General features: G+C 37.9%; 1 protein-coding gene across 1 annotated transcript in view; it reads right to left on the bottom strand.

The window, feature by feature from the left end:
* Positions 1-17,471, bottom strand: part of INPP4B (inositol polyphosphate-4-phosphatase type II B) — a 211,284-nt gene that overhangs the window by 76,287 nt on the left and 117,526 nt on the right. The window contains exons 6-9 of the mRNA XM_054283822.1: positions 10,942-10,992; positions 7,742-7,821; positions 2,436-2,547; positions 753-825 (exon numbers count right to left, since the gene is read on the bottom strand). Of these exons, the coding sequence (XP_054139797.1) occupies positions 753-825; positions 2,436-2,547; positions 7,742-7,821; positions 10,942-10,992 (316 nt within the window). The remainder of the gene's footprint in view (positions 1-752; positions 826-2,435; positions 2,548-7,741; positions 7,822-10,941; positions 10,993-17,471) is intronic.

Below are 17,471 nucleotides of genomic sequence, written 5' to 3'. Positions count from 1 at the left end.
AGTTTCAAGAAAGATTTTAAAAAGTTGTAAAAGTTTGGTAACATTCCTCCTCAACGGTATGTAGCAAACACAGAATTCTTGACAGTGCTGTGGTTTTAGATGACCCATATAACTTATTTGTGACATTGTTATTGCCGAGTAATGGAGATTCATAAACTCGGGCTAATAAAGGTTTTATGGCACAGCACATCAGCATGTAATACTCCTCAGATAATGAAAGACAAACAGATCTAGTTTAACACCATGCACTCAAGCCCAAGCTGGCCTAGAATTGAGAATGCCTTGCCAACAGCTCCCTTCATTCTAGGACAGACAGTTTCCAGATCAATCTGAAACTGCCACTTCACCAGTTATGAATGAGAGAGATTGATTGTCCTGGGTATTCACTTACAAATAATGCAGAATTATTTTACAGAATGCCGTACAATGACACAACAGAAACTAATGACGGTAATTCCATGCCCATGGAAGTCACTGACAGTGATTTTTAGTCACTGAAAATCACTGAACAGTAAAGATGCAGGAGATGGAGATTTCAGCACTGCTTCAGAAAGCGCAATTGACACACATTTATTCAAACTTCTCCCTGAAATGATAATGCCAAACACATATAAAACACCAAAATATTGAACTTGAACATCTGTGCAGCATTTGAAGAGACATTGATGAGCTCTGCCACGAATCTGTGTGATTTCTACAGGACCAGAGGCGGAGTTGCAAGAGCTGTCTCTTACAGATATTGGAATTCTTACCTGCATTTAAGGAAGGCAGGTTGTCCTTCCCACTTATGCCCTCAGTGGCTGTACACTCACGAACCAATGCACACTGCAAAAAAATACAATACAGATGTGACACATTCAGGGGGTCTGAGATAAATCCATGGCAGTTTATAAAAGGTAGGCTGAAAACCATGAGTGATAATAACACAAACTTCCAAAGTCTTACTTAGAATTTACATTTTTCTTTATATTTCTGTTCCAAGATACTGAAACACAATCAGAATTATAGCCAAGAAAATGAAAAAAATATGATCAGCTGTTCCATAACAAAACAGAAATGTTTCCTACCAGTATTATGGCAGAAATGTTGAGAGATAGTAATAGTTTAGCTTAATACGTTTTATTATAAAAATAAGGCACTTTAGTTTAAAACCATTTTTGACAAGTTCCATACTTTCGAAGAGGTTTCTTTAGACAAAGCAGTTTTCACATGCACAGTGCAAGAAAACACTTCATTAATTTTTAAACAAGGGAAAAGCAGGAAGCACAAAAAAGTCCTTAAAATGTGCTCAGATTTTGTGATTCACCAGTTCAAAACTTATTTATTTTTTATTAATTCAATGACTCATCCTTCTCACAATTGCATCCTCACTATCAACATATAATCCAAGACTGTGTTGCCACTGATTTGTACAAACCAAGGACTCCTTTAAAGACCATACATTGGTCATGAGTCTGGTCTCTCTTTACAAGTATTAGAAACCCCTAGAAAGCTGCTATTAAAGCCTTCTGTGTCCCCCAGGCCCAACAGAGCTCAGTAACTACATCTCCAATAACTGCAAGGAGTCTCATTCCACATTCTGCAGTGGAAGAAAAGCCAAATAAAAGAGAAGGCTGAAAAAAACAGCTCACGTTGCCTATATTGTGCAAGTTTTATGGGTCAAAATCAGGAAGATTTCACAGCATTTGTTGCTTTTTTGGAACTGGTCACACTCATCTAAGGCACTGAAGTTCTCTGAGATAAGCAGTGAAAAAAAGTGTGAAATTTACCCTCAGACTGATTTTGCTATGCAGAAAAGATACTGAAAATAATGTCCTCTGCTCAAAAAATAGTTTTATATGTAACTTCCAAACAAAAAAATCCTGCATTCCCTGTAGCAATATTTCCTTTTATTCAGGAAGAACAGGATACACCACAGTGTTAAGAAATGAACTGTTGTATTCGGGCTGCAAAAATTGTGTGCTCCCATTTAATGCAGATGAACCTGCCCCTTTGCAAGGGAATTTACCTCTTCTTTGCTTTGCCTGTCTGTCATTCTTCCAGCTTTTCAGTATTGTGGGCACAGATTGCACATAAAAATCAACATAAACAGGACTTCAAGGGCAGAAACCAGACCAGCTGTCCAAGGAAAAAAGAAGCTGTATTTATGGCATCTCTCTGGACAGTTTTTATCAGAAGTGATCAAATATATTCAGTTGAGATAAAAATAAGCTATTTTTTTCTTCAAGAAGGAAAGGGCCTGGGAAACTCAGGTTAGAATATTACTCTGTACATCTTCATGAATTTGGTTTTTTTGGATGGGGGAGATAAGTTTACACAGCACTTGCGCCACAAATTTTGTTTTAAGTTCTTAACCCAATTTGGTAATTAGTATTTTAGACATCTGGTACAACAGATCATTCTAATTAACTTTGTGCAATAAACTGAGTTTCTACCTTTTGATCCTGAGCATCTGCTGTGATGTGGTCTGTTTCCCCCTCATCCAGCTCTCCCATCTTCATAAGATTGACTTCAATGGTACCAACTGTCTTTCCACCATCAGATGTCCTGGGAAAAAAACCAACCCATGACACCGGGTCACTTGCAGCATCAAATCCTTTCAATTAGAATAACATCAGTAAATATTTAGTGCCCTCTCCATTCTGTAAAGTGCAGCCACCGCTACTGAGCTGGCTATTTACCATCACAAACCAAATGTTAACAACAATGAGGCAACTTCTTCAGGACAATGAAAGCTCTCATCACAACACTGAGGACAGGTAAGTGCTATGAATGGTGCATGAATCCATGAACACTGCCAGGTTCTCATTCTAGACCTTATCCTCTTTGTGGACCATTGGATAAAGGGCTGTAACACTGCACCAATATTCCACTGAGGATCTGCAATCCCAATGCAGAGTACATGGCTTTGTTTCCTAACAATCTGCAAAGAAAGGACAGAGTGTATTAACAGAATCCCTGCAAAACCAAAACAGTGAAGCTAATCCGAATATCACGTTTCCCTTTGTAATCCCTCCACAGAGAAATTATTCAGAATCCATCCCATTTCTTGAACTATATGGGAATGGTAGTATAGTTATAGGTGAATTCCTTCATTATCATCCCCATAAATAGTTTACTTTCAATTAATCAAAAACAAATAATTTAGATGTACATCATCGAGAGAAGAGCATTGCTGACTTCCTTTAGGAAGAAACAAGGATTTAAACTCCTGAAAGATAGCAAATGCTTTTTCAGCTTTCACTGGCAGCACAGCACCAAGTTTATCTCCCTGGCTTCTTCTGAACAGCTAGATTTTTTTTTTTAAAGGAAGGAAAGAAGAGTAACTGATAGTTTCATAATAATGAGGAAAGGGTAACAAAAGGCACCAAGCAAAAATAGGCAAAAAGGAAATGACGAGAATAAGTTCAGCACAATTACAAAAACACAGCGAGGAAGGAGAATCAAAACAAATACGTGTGGGGCAATACTGTGTCTTTTCTGAGCAGTGGAAATGAAGAGTGATGAATCAAGAAAAAAGAATACATAGAAAACTTCAATGTCATAAAATCATAAAACCACAGAATTATTGAATATGCTGAGTTGGAAGGGACCCATTAAACAAGTTCAGCTCGTACAGTAAAGTCTCAAAAAATAGTTACCCCCAAGCTTTCAAATTAATTATCTTCCTTGAAAACCATTAGGCTTTACTATGCACTCAGTAGAATACACTCATCTTGCAACTACACAAATCTGGTCTTCTATAAAACCTTGCAAAATAAACATAATTCTTCATGTTTTACATGTGTAAAACATCTGCTCTAAGCCAAATTAATTACTGACAATAAAGAGACTATTAAAAATGAACCAGTTCCAGATATTTTTGCAATTGAAGAAGCCTATATTAATTTAAGAAGTATCCAGAAGAAAAGCAGTAAGGGTTCAGTGTCCAAATTGTGCTTATGAGCAGAAATCTATAATAATATTGAAAGGGCCTTCTGAATGAAGAACTTTCCCTGGAGTTGCTACAGCCGTGTGGCTTGACTGCTCCTTCTTGTGTCAAACCAGCACCCAAACTAGGCTCTGTCAACAAATGCACTGCAGCATCCCCAGCAGAAAGGGAATACAGCAGATGTCAGCAAATCACATATCTTTAGAAGCCAAAGTGTGTGGTTATGAGACTGACAATTTTTCAGGAGCTTAAGGTGTTCCGATCAAAGTGCCAAGCAAATGAACTGATCCAAACCAACAGGGCCTGTTGCTCCAGTAAAATGGAAATGCTAACTACACTTTCTCATCCTTGTCTCCTGTTCTTTAGAATCCTAAATATTCCCCTTGGTGCTATTATTAAAAGCTTGGCCTCAGTATGACAGCGAGCATTGCACTGTTTGCCTGCACAAGGAGCAATATGTATTTTGTATGGGTTTAAAAACAGTGATTGATATAATTCCACTTTTATATATTTTTTTATTATTATTTTCTTCTCAAAATCACTCCTGTTCTGGTCTAATACATATTTAATATTACAATCTGTTACAGGTGTTACCTGTAAGAGAGGGTAATGCAACACAATAAAACTAAACAGTGGGACTTGTTGCACTGTAGCTGCACTCCTTTCTCCAGTTCTTATCTTCCCACACAGAAATACGAAGACACAATTTAACAAAAAAGGCAACAACAACAAAATCAACAAATCCCAAACCCAAAGTTTCTTTTGAATGCTACAGGCATACAAATCAACAAAGAGCTCTGTAAATGCCCAGGGTAAAACTGTCAGACTGATTTTAAAACACCAGCAGCGCCTGAGAGTCTTCAGCTACTTGAAAACACACATTTCAAACTTTCCAGCAATACCATGAGATTAAAATTTCATTTGAAAGAAAATTTAAAAAGAGAAACAGAAGTGATGGAGTGGGAACAATAAAAAAAGCTTAGTGATCATACCTTAGTAGGATAAAACCCTGCATAATTTTACTTTGCACTAACAGTATTGAGCACACACACACATCATGTATACACCTCATGTCCTTTGCTTGTAGAGATGTACAAAGTCTCACACAGACACACTGTTCAACACAGCACCAGATAAGGAATCAATTGGTTTTAGGATACTTCACAATGCATTAGAATGAGATCAGCTTATTTGCTGTAGTTTAATAAAGCTGAGAAGGGCACTCTGCACTCACACGGTGCAGTGAAGACGGTCCCTGCACCAAATTGCTTTCAGTCATGAGTGAGGAGACACATCCCCACAAAACAAAGGACTGCACCTTGACAACCTGCTTAGGGCGAGTTGGGATGGGGAATCTGGCCAAGAGAATAAACTCAGCATCAACATAAGAAGCCCATACACGGGACAAAACCCACCTGGCTTATGGAGATGGAAAATTGCTGATATTTTTTGGCACCCTGGGACAAGGATTAGCACTCATCTGATACCTGTCAGCAGAGCACCTGCATTTGAAACAGATTTCTCTACTATCCCAGGTCCTTAAGGATCCCCAGGTCAGTATTAGTTCCCCCAAATGTGAGGGAAGGAGATAGCCAGTAACACCACGAGCAGCAGGAATCTGTGCCCACCTTACTCCTTCTGGCCATAAAATGCTGACCAAGGCATCCAGGGAGAAAAAAGGTAACAAGCTAGTGATGGAAAAGTAAGTGAACAAGATGGACTGAGAACAGAAGGCATTTGCCTCCAATCTTCTAAAAAAAAAAAAAAAAAAAAATCAGCTTTTATTGCTAAATTAGCAACCAGTATACCTAGCTCTTATTTAGAAAGGAAAAAATAAAAGTGTGATTTTATTTTTTTCATCAGACACACTGTATCATACACTCAATATTAAGAAACATTCTCCTACTGAAAAACACTTCTGTTGCATTCAACAGCCCATTTTTTGCCATTCATCATCACAACTGTATGAGAAAGCTGGAAGCAAGTGACATTGCGTTATCACTGCAAAATGAAACATGCAAGTCTATAGAAAACCTCTCTCTTCTTATAAATTCCATATTGAAAACTGCAATCCCAAATCTCTAATAACTAAATTCCTCTCCCAACACCTGTTGTGTACACTGAAGTAATTCTGCAAATCAATCTTTTTGTGTTTTGATGATTACTGCACAGATCTACCAGAAACACTCAGCCACCAGTTTAGGACACCTTTATGGAGAAGAAAGGACAATCAAAATAAAAACTTCTTTTGCAGAGGTTTTGTAACTTGTGTCCCTAATCACTATTAGGGCACAAGGTTAGGAAAACAGAGAAGTAGAGCACTGTGTGTCAGCAGTAAGAATTTGTAGACACAAGCCAGCTCTCCACAAAATAACAGAAAAACACAAGAATGCTCCTTTGAAAACACTTTTATATTGTTACATTGTACCTCAGAAAGATAAAGGAAAAACATAACTAAAAAAAAGGGAAAGAAAAAGAAAACTCAGTTAAAAATTAAGCAGATTCTATAATTACAGCAATCTTTACAGGGCACACCACAGAGCTATTTCTGGGTCCTTAAATCTCTACTTTAAATCTAACAAAGGAGTATCTCAATCACAGGCATGCCCTGATAAACTCCTATCCAAAGAATATCAACAAGAATTAAATAGAATTTATTGCTCTGACAATTCCCTTGATATATCCTCTATCCTCCTGAGAGGTACTAATACTGCAGGGTAATTAGAGGAAAGCAAGCTTAAATAAGTAGACTGCTCTGGTTAAATTGCCATCAAAGAAATGTGGATCATTTCTACTGACATTCTGCTGCCCAATAGTCATAATCAGAAAACAATCCCACTTTTGAAAGGTTAGGATGTTTTTCTTAAAAAATATCCGACTGACTAAACCCTACCATTTAATGTGTCTGCAAATTAAATTTAATTGGTACATTTGTATTTTTGTGTTAGCTGAACAAAGAGGGCAACCAAGACTAAAAATATTAATTAAAACCAATTTTTTCATCTATTTCTTACGAGTTTTCCATCTTAACTTTTTGCTTACAAATTGGGCAGCTGAGATACAAAATATTTACTCTGAAACCGAAGCTTTCCGTTCTGTCAATTACTGTGCCACCTGTTGGAGACAATCTTCCAGATCAAATTTTCAATATGTCAGTTAGGGAAACCAAATTTATCCCAAAGAGCTGAAGACAACTTGAATTCCTGTAAGAACAGATTCTTACGATCACTAAGCTGGAGTTCATCAACCTAGGTCTGTACCCTGTCACTGATTAGAGTTCTGTATCACACCCCCTGCAGTCTCAGTGTAGCTGCATACAACGAGTTCAGGAGACCACAAGCATTTTCATGTGGGAGACACCTTCAATAATTAGGACCACCTTCTTTAAACGTGCCTAAAAAAACCTGTACACTGCTAATTCTTTAAACCACACACACCAAACAAAACTGACAATTTTATGCTCCTTTCTAAAGGAAACTTTGAATGAATATTCCCTATGCCAAGTTCTCTACAATTCTTCCATAGGTTATCGTGGTATAAAATGACCTTTTCTAATCTGGCACATGGGAAGCTCACTTGCTACCTCTTGGGAGAAGAGACCAACCTGCATTTCTCAGCATGGCTTTCAGTTAACTGTGGAGGGTGACAGGGTCTGGCTGAGCCTCCTTTTCTGCAGGATGAACATGCCAGCTCCCTCAGCCATTCCTTGTTCGACTCGTGCTGCAGACCCTTCCCTATCTCTGCTGCCATTCTTTGGATGAGAAATGCCAAAGGTTAGTACTTAGAAAAACCCTGATTTACAACACTTACCTGAGGGTGAGGGTCAACTGCTGCTCCTTTGACTTTACCAGATCACCCACTCTAAAAGTTGCACAGCCCAGGAAGCTTCGCTACAAATCAAAGCAGAAAGAAAAGATAACATATTTATCCATTTTTGTTACTTCTTTTGCTCACACACTTGAAAATCTTTCTTTGCTACAAAGAAAAATATTGCATTTCAATATAACAGTTTGATACTTAATCCTCTAGAATTTTTTTTGTGCAGCATGATTATCAGTAAACTCTTAAAAACTTTGGTTTTATGGGCAGGAACCTTTCTCTTTTCCATTAAGAACAGTCTAACAACCTGACAAAATAACAGGTTGTAAGATGTACAGCCACAGGAAGATTTTCATTCAGTACCAGTATTTGCATTTTGCATCTATTCCTTCCTATTTTTCTAATTTCTGGATTACAAGAAGTGCTAAGTTTTCAGTGTTTTACCAAAGTTGTTCTTGTTATGGTTTTTCCTCAAGCCATTGGCACTACCATCCACGTATTCAAAATATGAATGTATGTGCTAGGAAGGCATTCTTAAATTGAGTTCAGCACAAGTTTATTAATAGAAATGTTTTATTTCTCTAGTTCTTGGCAATGTTTTAAGTAGTGTTTTCCTCTATTTCCATTGTAAGGTGAACTTATTCACTGCATTAAAATTGCAGAGAAATGTGGTAATGTAACTAGAATGCCTAAAGTTAAATTAGGCTACACCACTGTATCTTTTTCTTCTATAAAAATCACTCTTCACGCATAACAAAGTACAAAGAGGAAAAAGGGTTAAATCTTCTCTTGCACTTGGGCTATTTTTTAACCTCTGCTCATATCCTGCTGAGATCCCATTTTGTCAATTTGGCCAGCAGTAGTATTCTTGCCTTGGGAACAATGGGCAAGAAACTAACAGCCATCTTCTACCAATTTATCTTTCAAATGTACAACACAACATCACTTGCTCTAAATAAATTGTAAGAAGATCATGACATTATGTTTAATTTTTAGCAATAAAACAATAAGAAGGGCACAAAGTTTGGTTTTTCTTACATAACACTAAGTTTACTGTTGGAATGGCAAATTAGAATTCCAGGCTAAATTATATACATTCTTGGCTATACAAATGAAAGAAGAATCAAGTTGCTCTGAGTCAACAGAGGCTGCCTACAGAGAGCAATGTTCTCTTCAAGGAAAACAGAAAAGAATTTGTCACTGCTGAGAAGAGTTACTTCTCTGGTAAAAAAAAAACAAACCTTCAGCCTGCTTTCTTTCAGGAAAGCCAGCAGGATGTTGTGTGCTTGAATGCAAACAATAAAGCTCTACACTAAGATAAGTTTTCTTCCATACACAACGTACAGTTCAAACACCAACTCTGAAATTGGGCAAGCACCCACAGTGCAGTTAGTAAACTGCAAACTGCATGTCTGCAGTTCAATAAACTGAGTCATGAGGTAAGGCTTGTTCCCATAAATGGCACAGCCTTAGATTTCCTAAGCAGCATGTAAGCAGTAACGGAAAAAGGACACAAGTTGAGAGTCTAGGGAAGGCTGGAAAAACATTGGATTTGGGAAGCGATGAACAGGAAGAAAGGAAGAAAAATAACACAGCCACACAAGCAAAGAGCGCAGTTAGTTTTCAATGCCAAAATTAAAGGCACTTCTACAAAAAAAGACATCCAGGTGCAACACATGGTGATGCACAGCCTTGCTGGAGTGAACACACAGGTGGTTCTGTCTTCCTTTAGATGAGTCGGTGTGAGAGTGTTTCCGCACTAAAACTCTGTGGTCACACACACTTAGCCCAGATTATTCATCTTCTTCCAAGAGCATATCCTTCTCCATGCTGCAAGAACGCATTCCACAGCACTGTCTCTCCACAGCAGCCTTTATTCTGGCATTTCATGACATTTGAGTGTTTGTATTTGAAACCTGACCGCTTGGAAAGGGGAAGAGGGCTATTTGGAATGAAACTGATATAAGGTTTGGTCACCTGGGGCTTCTTTCTGCAGCAAAATAGAACCATAAATATATTTAAGAACCCTAAGTCAGAATCCTCAAGCGACCAGGGCCAAGAGACAACTACACTGCTCTCTCATAAAGCCAAAGAGCTTTGGCCATTGTACCCACTAAACATGTCTGAGCATCAGATCTACTTCTTCTGTGTCATGAAATTAAAGGTGAATGATTTTATCGGCTTAAAATGTTCTACTTAGTTCTCTGTTTCATATTCATATGCTTATTTAGAAAAAAAGAAATTCTTTGCTTGACAGCACAGAGCTATGTGCAAAATCAAATAAAATTTCAAATGATCCCATGACCCAAATTAAGAGAGTTATGCTAATGTTCAAGGGGTCTAATATCAAACTGGAGAATACTTTTTCTATACTGATTCAGATACCAATAGTCCACCCTGGGGCCTGCACTGGCAGTCTACAAACCAATTTAACTTTGCCCACGTGACTTGGAAAGGCTTGAAAAGTAGGCTTTAAAACAAAATTTGTGCTGTAATCCTAATTGCAGAGTAATGCTCCTTCGGAATTTTGCTAGTGTTCCAGACACAAATCTTAAGACACTCGCCTTGAGTAGTTTGATGAATAATCTCAACTAGCCAAAGAGAAAAGTCTCTATAATAGCTATATGGAAAGCTAAAACACACTGATTATTTCACTAAGATTGAACTTGCTGCCAAGCTACAGGTTTTTCAAACACTAGCTGAAGTCTTGAAAACCATGCCAAGGAAGCCCTTGTAAGGCAGAAAAGTCAAACCCTTAGGCTAAAATATTGAAGCCTCCAGGCATTTTCCATATTTGCAGACAGATCTGACACCTGCACCAGGTGAGCTTTGTTCTTCTACTCAGCTGGAGCAGGACACACCTCTCCCACTCCCACCAGGGGCCCATTTTATCCATGAGGTTTTAGCCCTCTCAGAAAATGACTTCCCATCCAGACTGCTTGCTTGATATTAGCAAGGACTTTACAGGGTTATGCTGGTCTCAGGATAGCTTCATTTGAAAGAGGTTTTCAAAAAGATGTGAATGGGATTACATCAATCCATGAGACTGCCACTCCTGCCTTGATTATTTTATTCATTCCACCAAAAACTTTCGCTATTAAAAAAGCTTTTCAGCTCCTGTTGAGCACTGAGTGTTAGTGCCTTCCAATGAGATGGAAAAAAAAAATCAATTACTGAAAATGATTTCTTACCCCAACATCTGCTCTTGGTTCCTTGTGGTCAGGTAGGACACTGGTGCGGACCTGAGAGAAGGGAGGGGAAAAAAAGGCAAGAAATAATCAAACTCCTTCTGTAAATCTCTCTGCAAAAGACTCATTTTTTTTCCCATGCCCTCAAAAATGACCCTCAATTCTTCTATTCTAGCTGCAACTTAGTGCACAAAAAGAAACACTCCATTAATGTAAAGATAATTTAATTGTCTGTTTGTTATTCTAAATACATGTTGTTATAAAGCACCAATATAAAGGCTACCACAAAGACTTGACAAAGCAGAGCAACAGCTTTTCTCAGCCAGCTTCTTATCCCTTGATTTCCTACAGTGAGAACTTTGCTTTTTCCACAAAAGCCTGGAGATAGTAAAAAAAATGCTATAATTAATTTATTAAGGGACAGCATACTTTAGAAATCTGTGGGAGTCCTCATATGGATGCAATTTTACATTTCGATTTTCCACACTAATGCATTAGCAACTCCAAAGCATTTGGAAATCTACAGAAAGCTAGTATAAAATGTTCAATCATGATATTTTTATCTAAAATTAACCTTTAAATGCTTCACGCCCTGAATGAAAATGAAATTACTGGCATTTTCTTGTTGGTGATACCCATCTTTCCCTTTTGAAGCTGAGGAAATAACTTAGAGCAATCTGTTTCTTAAAAGAAAGATGGAGTATCAACACCAAACCAAAAATGCTGTGTCATTTTAAGATGCTAAAAAGCTGCTCTATGTGCCAGCCTCAAAGAAGTGACATCTGGCCCAACAACTGAGGTATTTATATTTTCTAATTATTATTATGGCTATTTATTCAAGAGAAATAAACTAATAATGTAAGAATTAACACTCCTTTTCATAATTTACTTATGTATTTGTAACCCAACAGCAGTTCATATTTTTAACAGTGTATGCGTTTTTATATGATACTACGTTGTATTTCACAGCAAGAGAAAGCTAATGTTTCTTTTACACATACTGAAATCAAGGAAATTCAACATTAATTTAGAATCAAAGAATATTAATTCCTTCTTTTGCTGGATAAAATATCAATTCAGGAGAACATATTTCAGCTTTTTTGACCCAACACAGGAGCAGAAAGGGATGTCAACACCTGACTAACCTAGAGTCTTCCATATAATAAAAGCATATTCCTGAATTTCAAATGGACTTAAAATACAGAAAAAAAACTTCTGCTGCATTTTGCAATACTTTTTGGTTCAGCTATGTTTATTTGTTTTCATTGGGTTTTAACCCCTTTAAATTAGACTGTACATTAGACCGTACCTCTCTTCTTCCCAAAGTATATTTTGTTTGAAATTAAATCTAGTGCCTTGATCCAAGTGTGTGCAAATATCTGCAATTTCAGAAGCAGTTTTACTATTTGACATTTATCAAAAGAGAAGCCACATATGTGTATGTAAATACATACATGGGTGGTACAGGCTGAACACTATCAGGCTGTCTGTTGGTTGAGTTCCCAAACAAACTCTCTGAATGCTGCAATTACTGGGGTATCATTATGGGGTGTTCACACAGGCCTCATTATAAACATCAGGTCAGCTCATAAAAACTTATAAAACATAAGAAACGAGTCAGTTTTAGTCCCAGTCCACAAAATGGAAGAGAAAAAATGGGAGATAAATACAGAGGATTTGATGGGTCAAATATCCTCCCAGTGCATTTCTTGATTAAACAAACTGCCACACTTTTTAAAACCGCATCATAAATCAACTTTTCCCCTCTGGCCCCATCCAGAACAACTATAAAATCTAAAAGCAAACAGAAAGTCAGATTTTATTCCCAAACCTCCACTACTCTGTTAGAATTTCAGTTTTCCCATTACTCTCTCTAGGTTTTCCTGTGCAAAATGCAAACCTCTGAGTGGGGAGGTCATTCACAACCGGGGTAAGCCCATGCCTGCAGGGAATAGCACCACTACTGCTTTACCTTTGTGACACAAAGAGATCACAAAGGCACACAAGAAACACAGCTTGTGACCTGGACTAAATGCAGCAAAGGTTTTGGCATCTATCCATTCCTGTAATTTTGTGTGTAGAACAACACAGTTACCTTTTTACACCACAGTGGAGGCCTGTGAACCCACTGGGAAAAGGGCAGCGTGATGAAGGTTCGTGCAAGTGAAAGATGCACAAGAGTAGAGTTAGTTTTCAATGCCAAACACATCAGAGTCCAGGAGTTACGACTCCCTGGAATTTCCCAGTCAAACAAATTGCAGCTTCGTGTGTTTGTGCTGGGTGAGCCTAAAATGCCAAAACTGTTATGGGGTTCTGCCACAAAACCAATCAGTTTTTCCTACAGTCCATATAAAACAAAAGAGAAAATCTTTTCAAAATGGACATGCAAGTGGTATTGCGGGATTCTACAGTTCCAATGGAAAACCTGATAGGCAGCGAAACTAATAAATGTTAAAACTTCATTAAAGATGAAAACTAATAAAGGGAATATAAGCTTTATCAAATTACTGCAACATTGCATAATAACTGCATGATTTTTATTATATATTAATTAGTTTAAACTTACAAAATATTTTTTTATATATATATATATGTGCCTGTGTGTGTATATATATATATATATTTCCTACTACAGATAGTAGGGAAAATATGTATGCCGCTATCACTTGCTGTATAGCAACTGACATGGCACAAGAGAAGAATCACGAGATCCCCCAAGCAAAGACTGAGTTTAACATCAATCTACATAATTTTAATATGTTTTTAGTGTATGCAACGAAAAAAATGGAAGGAAGGAAGAGTTTATTTACCTTCTTAACACAGCACACAGCGTGAGACTGGATTCAATTTTTTTAACCAATTTGAAACAGCATTTTTTCTGCAGAGAAAGCTTTGTCACGTAAGGTTATGCCACAGATAAAAAGTGACAAAGAAAAACGTGTATAACTGTGACAGGGACACTCAGGCATCCCAGTGCCCCACAGTGATGAGTGCTGACTGGCACAGACCCACTGGGGTTTTTTTAAGCAGTTGAATTTTTGCAATCCATGACCACTGGTAGCAAGCTAATGAGCCACAGGCTTTTTCTGCCATTTTTCAGGCTTTTTTGAACAAAGCCCAATGATGCAAAGTAGCCTTCTAAAGTCTTAATAGGTACTGAATATTCTAAGCATTTGGTCAGTTATAATTTTAATGAAATAGAGCAGAAAATCACATTTAAGTCTGTAGCTGTTACAATCAGCCAGTTAGCCTTGCCTCCTACCCATAATAATTCCCAGGAATGAACCTGTTGAAGTCTGTTTTATGCTGGGAACAATCTGCAAAATTTGAAGAGTAAAAATACCCTTCAAAGTGCTTGCGGTGCCTCCTCTTTCCAGCCTTCTTCCACTGTGAAATAAAATTCACAAAAGGCAAATTCTGGCTTCTGTCAGCAAGCTACAGCTGGAGCATTCCTAAGCTCTTCTGGCTCTTCATTTCCATGGAGCAGGCAATGGGGACCTGTGTTCCCAGATCCAAACACCTCAGCCTAGTCACTGCAATGGCACTATTCAAAAATCCCCGAGACAGACTCCACAGTCCAAACAAGGCAGCAGCTAATGGCAGCCAAAGAAATCCAGATGTTCTGACAAATTATATCCCAAAAAATACTCACTCTAGTGCGATGAAGGAAATAGGAAACTTGAGAGGATGCAAGCCCAAGCTGGTAAAAAGCTCCTACAGTTGTCTGATGAACACCCAGGTCAGCTCCACCTCGCTTCAGTGTATGGCAGACAACATGAATTAAAGCAAGTATTACTGGAGTGATCAGATGAGCTCAATGGCATAACAAAATTTCCAGAACATGATCTTCTGCCTCAAAATTTCAGCAAAATTTAAAATTTGACTGTGAATATCTGACAAAATAAACTGAAATCCTATATTTTGATTTACTGAATAAAAACCTTTTTTGAATATGCTAAAGTCTACGTTTCATAATTTACATCTATTACCATAGAAGCTGCAGTAAGAAATCTTAGTATAAATTAAACATGATGCCATTTCCACTGACGAACCAGTTACAAGAAACAAGATTGATTTTATTCATTTTGTAGAGGTATATCCAAGTGTTCCAGTTCCTTACCAGATTGCAACATCTACTCAAGTGACAAAAGAATATTCACATATTAAACACAGAAAAAAAGTCTTGCTGCCTTAAACAAGTCCAGACCCTTCAAGACTCTACACAAAATATCCCTGTCTTCTGACTCATGGCAGAAGCTGAAATGAAGAACTCAGAATTTAACTTGCTGGAACAGTCCATGAACCTCCAAAGTTCCCTTGAGGAGCTGGTATTATCCCTGAGCCAAGAAGACCTAAGTGCATTTCCAGCTGGGGGCCTTGAGTTCAATATTTTGAAAGAGTTATTTTTATGTGAGGTACCAAACTAACCAAATATAGAAGCAAACAATGGTTTTAAGATCACCCCCAAAAAACAGTGAAGATTTTATCCCCCACTCCATGTTTTATGGTAACTTTTTAACATAAATTTTTAGATTCTAAAGTGAACACTTTCTAACTACTCATTGAAATTATTTTAATTTCCTATTTCCTCTGCCTCTCTTCTGACTGGAAGGTCATTCAAAACACAGGATTGCAATGATAGCTCAGAGTCCTTTCCTAATCTACAGCCCATCATTATTCATGGCAAGTTTATACTCCTTTGCTCTTCTGCCAACATGGCGTCTTAGATAAGTAATTCTTTTCTGTTCCTCATACTGGTCTCCTGATGAATCAATGAGAAAGGAATCATATGCCCTCTTGTACTTCATTTTGTTAGGATAATAAGCCAATCTTTTCCAGTACACTGTCATACCATAAGCTCTGCATTCCCCAAATCACATCATCTGCTCCAGTCCTATGTCACACTTTGAACAACTAATTTACCTGTGTTTTCCTCCACACCATTTGTTTCTGACGTATTAAGTCTTTGTTGACCCAAAAAACTTCATGTTATTAGAAAAGCACAGAGGCATGTACTGAGAGTCTACTTTACTTCATCCTGTTTGCATTGTTCCAGCTGGCAAACGCTTTTTTTTTAGGAGAACTAAGGGAAATTTCTGCACACACCAAACTTTTCTCTAACACATAGAAGCTGAAGGACTCTCGCACAAACACCCACAAAAGCAAAGAAAATTATATTTGCCAAGAAGGATTTTTCTTTTCTTCTCCTGACAGTTTGTGATAATGTTTAAAAAACAGCTGAGGCTGAGGTCTGGTGCTAGCATTACCTAATGGATAGGATTTCACTTCTCCTTTACAGAATTAGGGGTAAAATTGCTCATCAGATTTACTGTGGCAGAAGGTGTATTTTAGACAGATGAGAGGGAGTAGGAAAATATTCGGGGCTTCCTACAAGCTCTGGGTTTTTTTGCCTTCATAGACAGGATCTATTTATTCATAAAAGTCTGTTCTAGCACGATTATAGCTGCACTTCCATAGTGAATGTTCCTTCCAGCCTGTGGAACTGCAGCATGAGAATTCATGAGAATTACTGCTCTGCCCAGGGCTCCCACATGCTCCGTCCGCATTTCTAACAATCCGCGCTCGAGGGGAGCAAGGAATTTTCTCTAAAGAGCCTCCAGAAGATCCTGGGAAAATAAATGTTGCCAGCTATCCAAATATAAACACTCCCAACTACCCAAATATAAACATTTCTAAAGCTATCTAAAAAGAAAAAATGTACAATTGTTTTTTTTCATTTGAGAAAGCATTTTTTCTTGGGTTAAAACAGTTAAACCTGCATAGCAAGAATTAAATTCTTAAGTACACAAACACTAAAACCCATAACCTCCTGATCAGCTATCTTTAAATAGTTTTTGCTAGTGCTCTGCCCTTTGCTCCCTGTCTTCTGAGATGAGAAACTGAAAGGAGTGTTATTTATTTATTTATCAAATAAATTCACTGCTGGCTTTGGAAGAAGTTTCCAGACAAATGCGTCATCTGTCCCACAATCTAAATTAGTTTCTGCTTTAAAGGAAGGAGGAGGTATCACTGGGAACAAGTATCTCTGTGGGACTATTTCACTATGCAGCAACCCAAAAGAAACTTTGTGCCTACAAGCGAAGGTAAAAAGCAGTTTTCACACAGCACCTTCTCTCTCCTGTACCAGACACAGGTTTGTGTGAAGAGAAGTTCATTTTCCCATCAGTGATACTGTATTCATGGCTACATCCCCATTAAACACACGTGATTTTGCTCTCCAAACCATTTCACAGGAAGAGCAGCTTTCCTCACCAGAGTGTGCGTCATTGTGCCTGACTGCCACACAAAGATAAACCCTTTCCCTCCTCTACAGCGTCAATTCTACTTTTTTTAAAGCACAACTGCAATCTGCAAGACATGGTAATCCTCTTCTGCAAGCATGATCAAGCTCTTGCAGAGATGTTACTTAAAACCAGGTAAGAAATGAGCTCCCTACTTTCAGACTGATAAGCAGGCTCAGGAAAGTTCATAGTCACAGCTGCCTGAGATAAGTAATTAAACTCTGATTCTTA

Source organism: Melozone crissalis, unplaced genomic scaffold (genome assembly GCF_028551555.1).
Source record: "Melozone crissalis strain CALT ecotype California unplaced genomic scaffold, PUWL_Pcris_2 ptg000039l_1, whole genome shotgun sequence".
In the NCBI taxonomy this organism is placed as follows: Eukaryota; Metazoa; Chordata; class Aves; order Passeriformes; family Passerellidae; genus Melozone; species Melozone crissalis.
The sequence above is the reverse complement of the archived record's forward strand: the minus strand, read 5'-3'. Positions and strand labels throughout refer to the sequence as shown.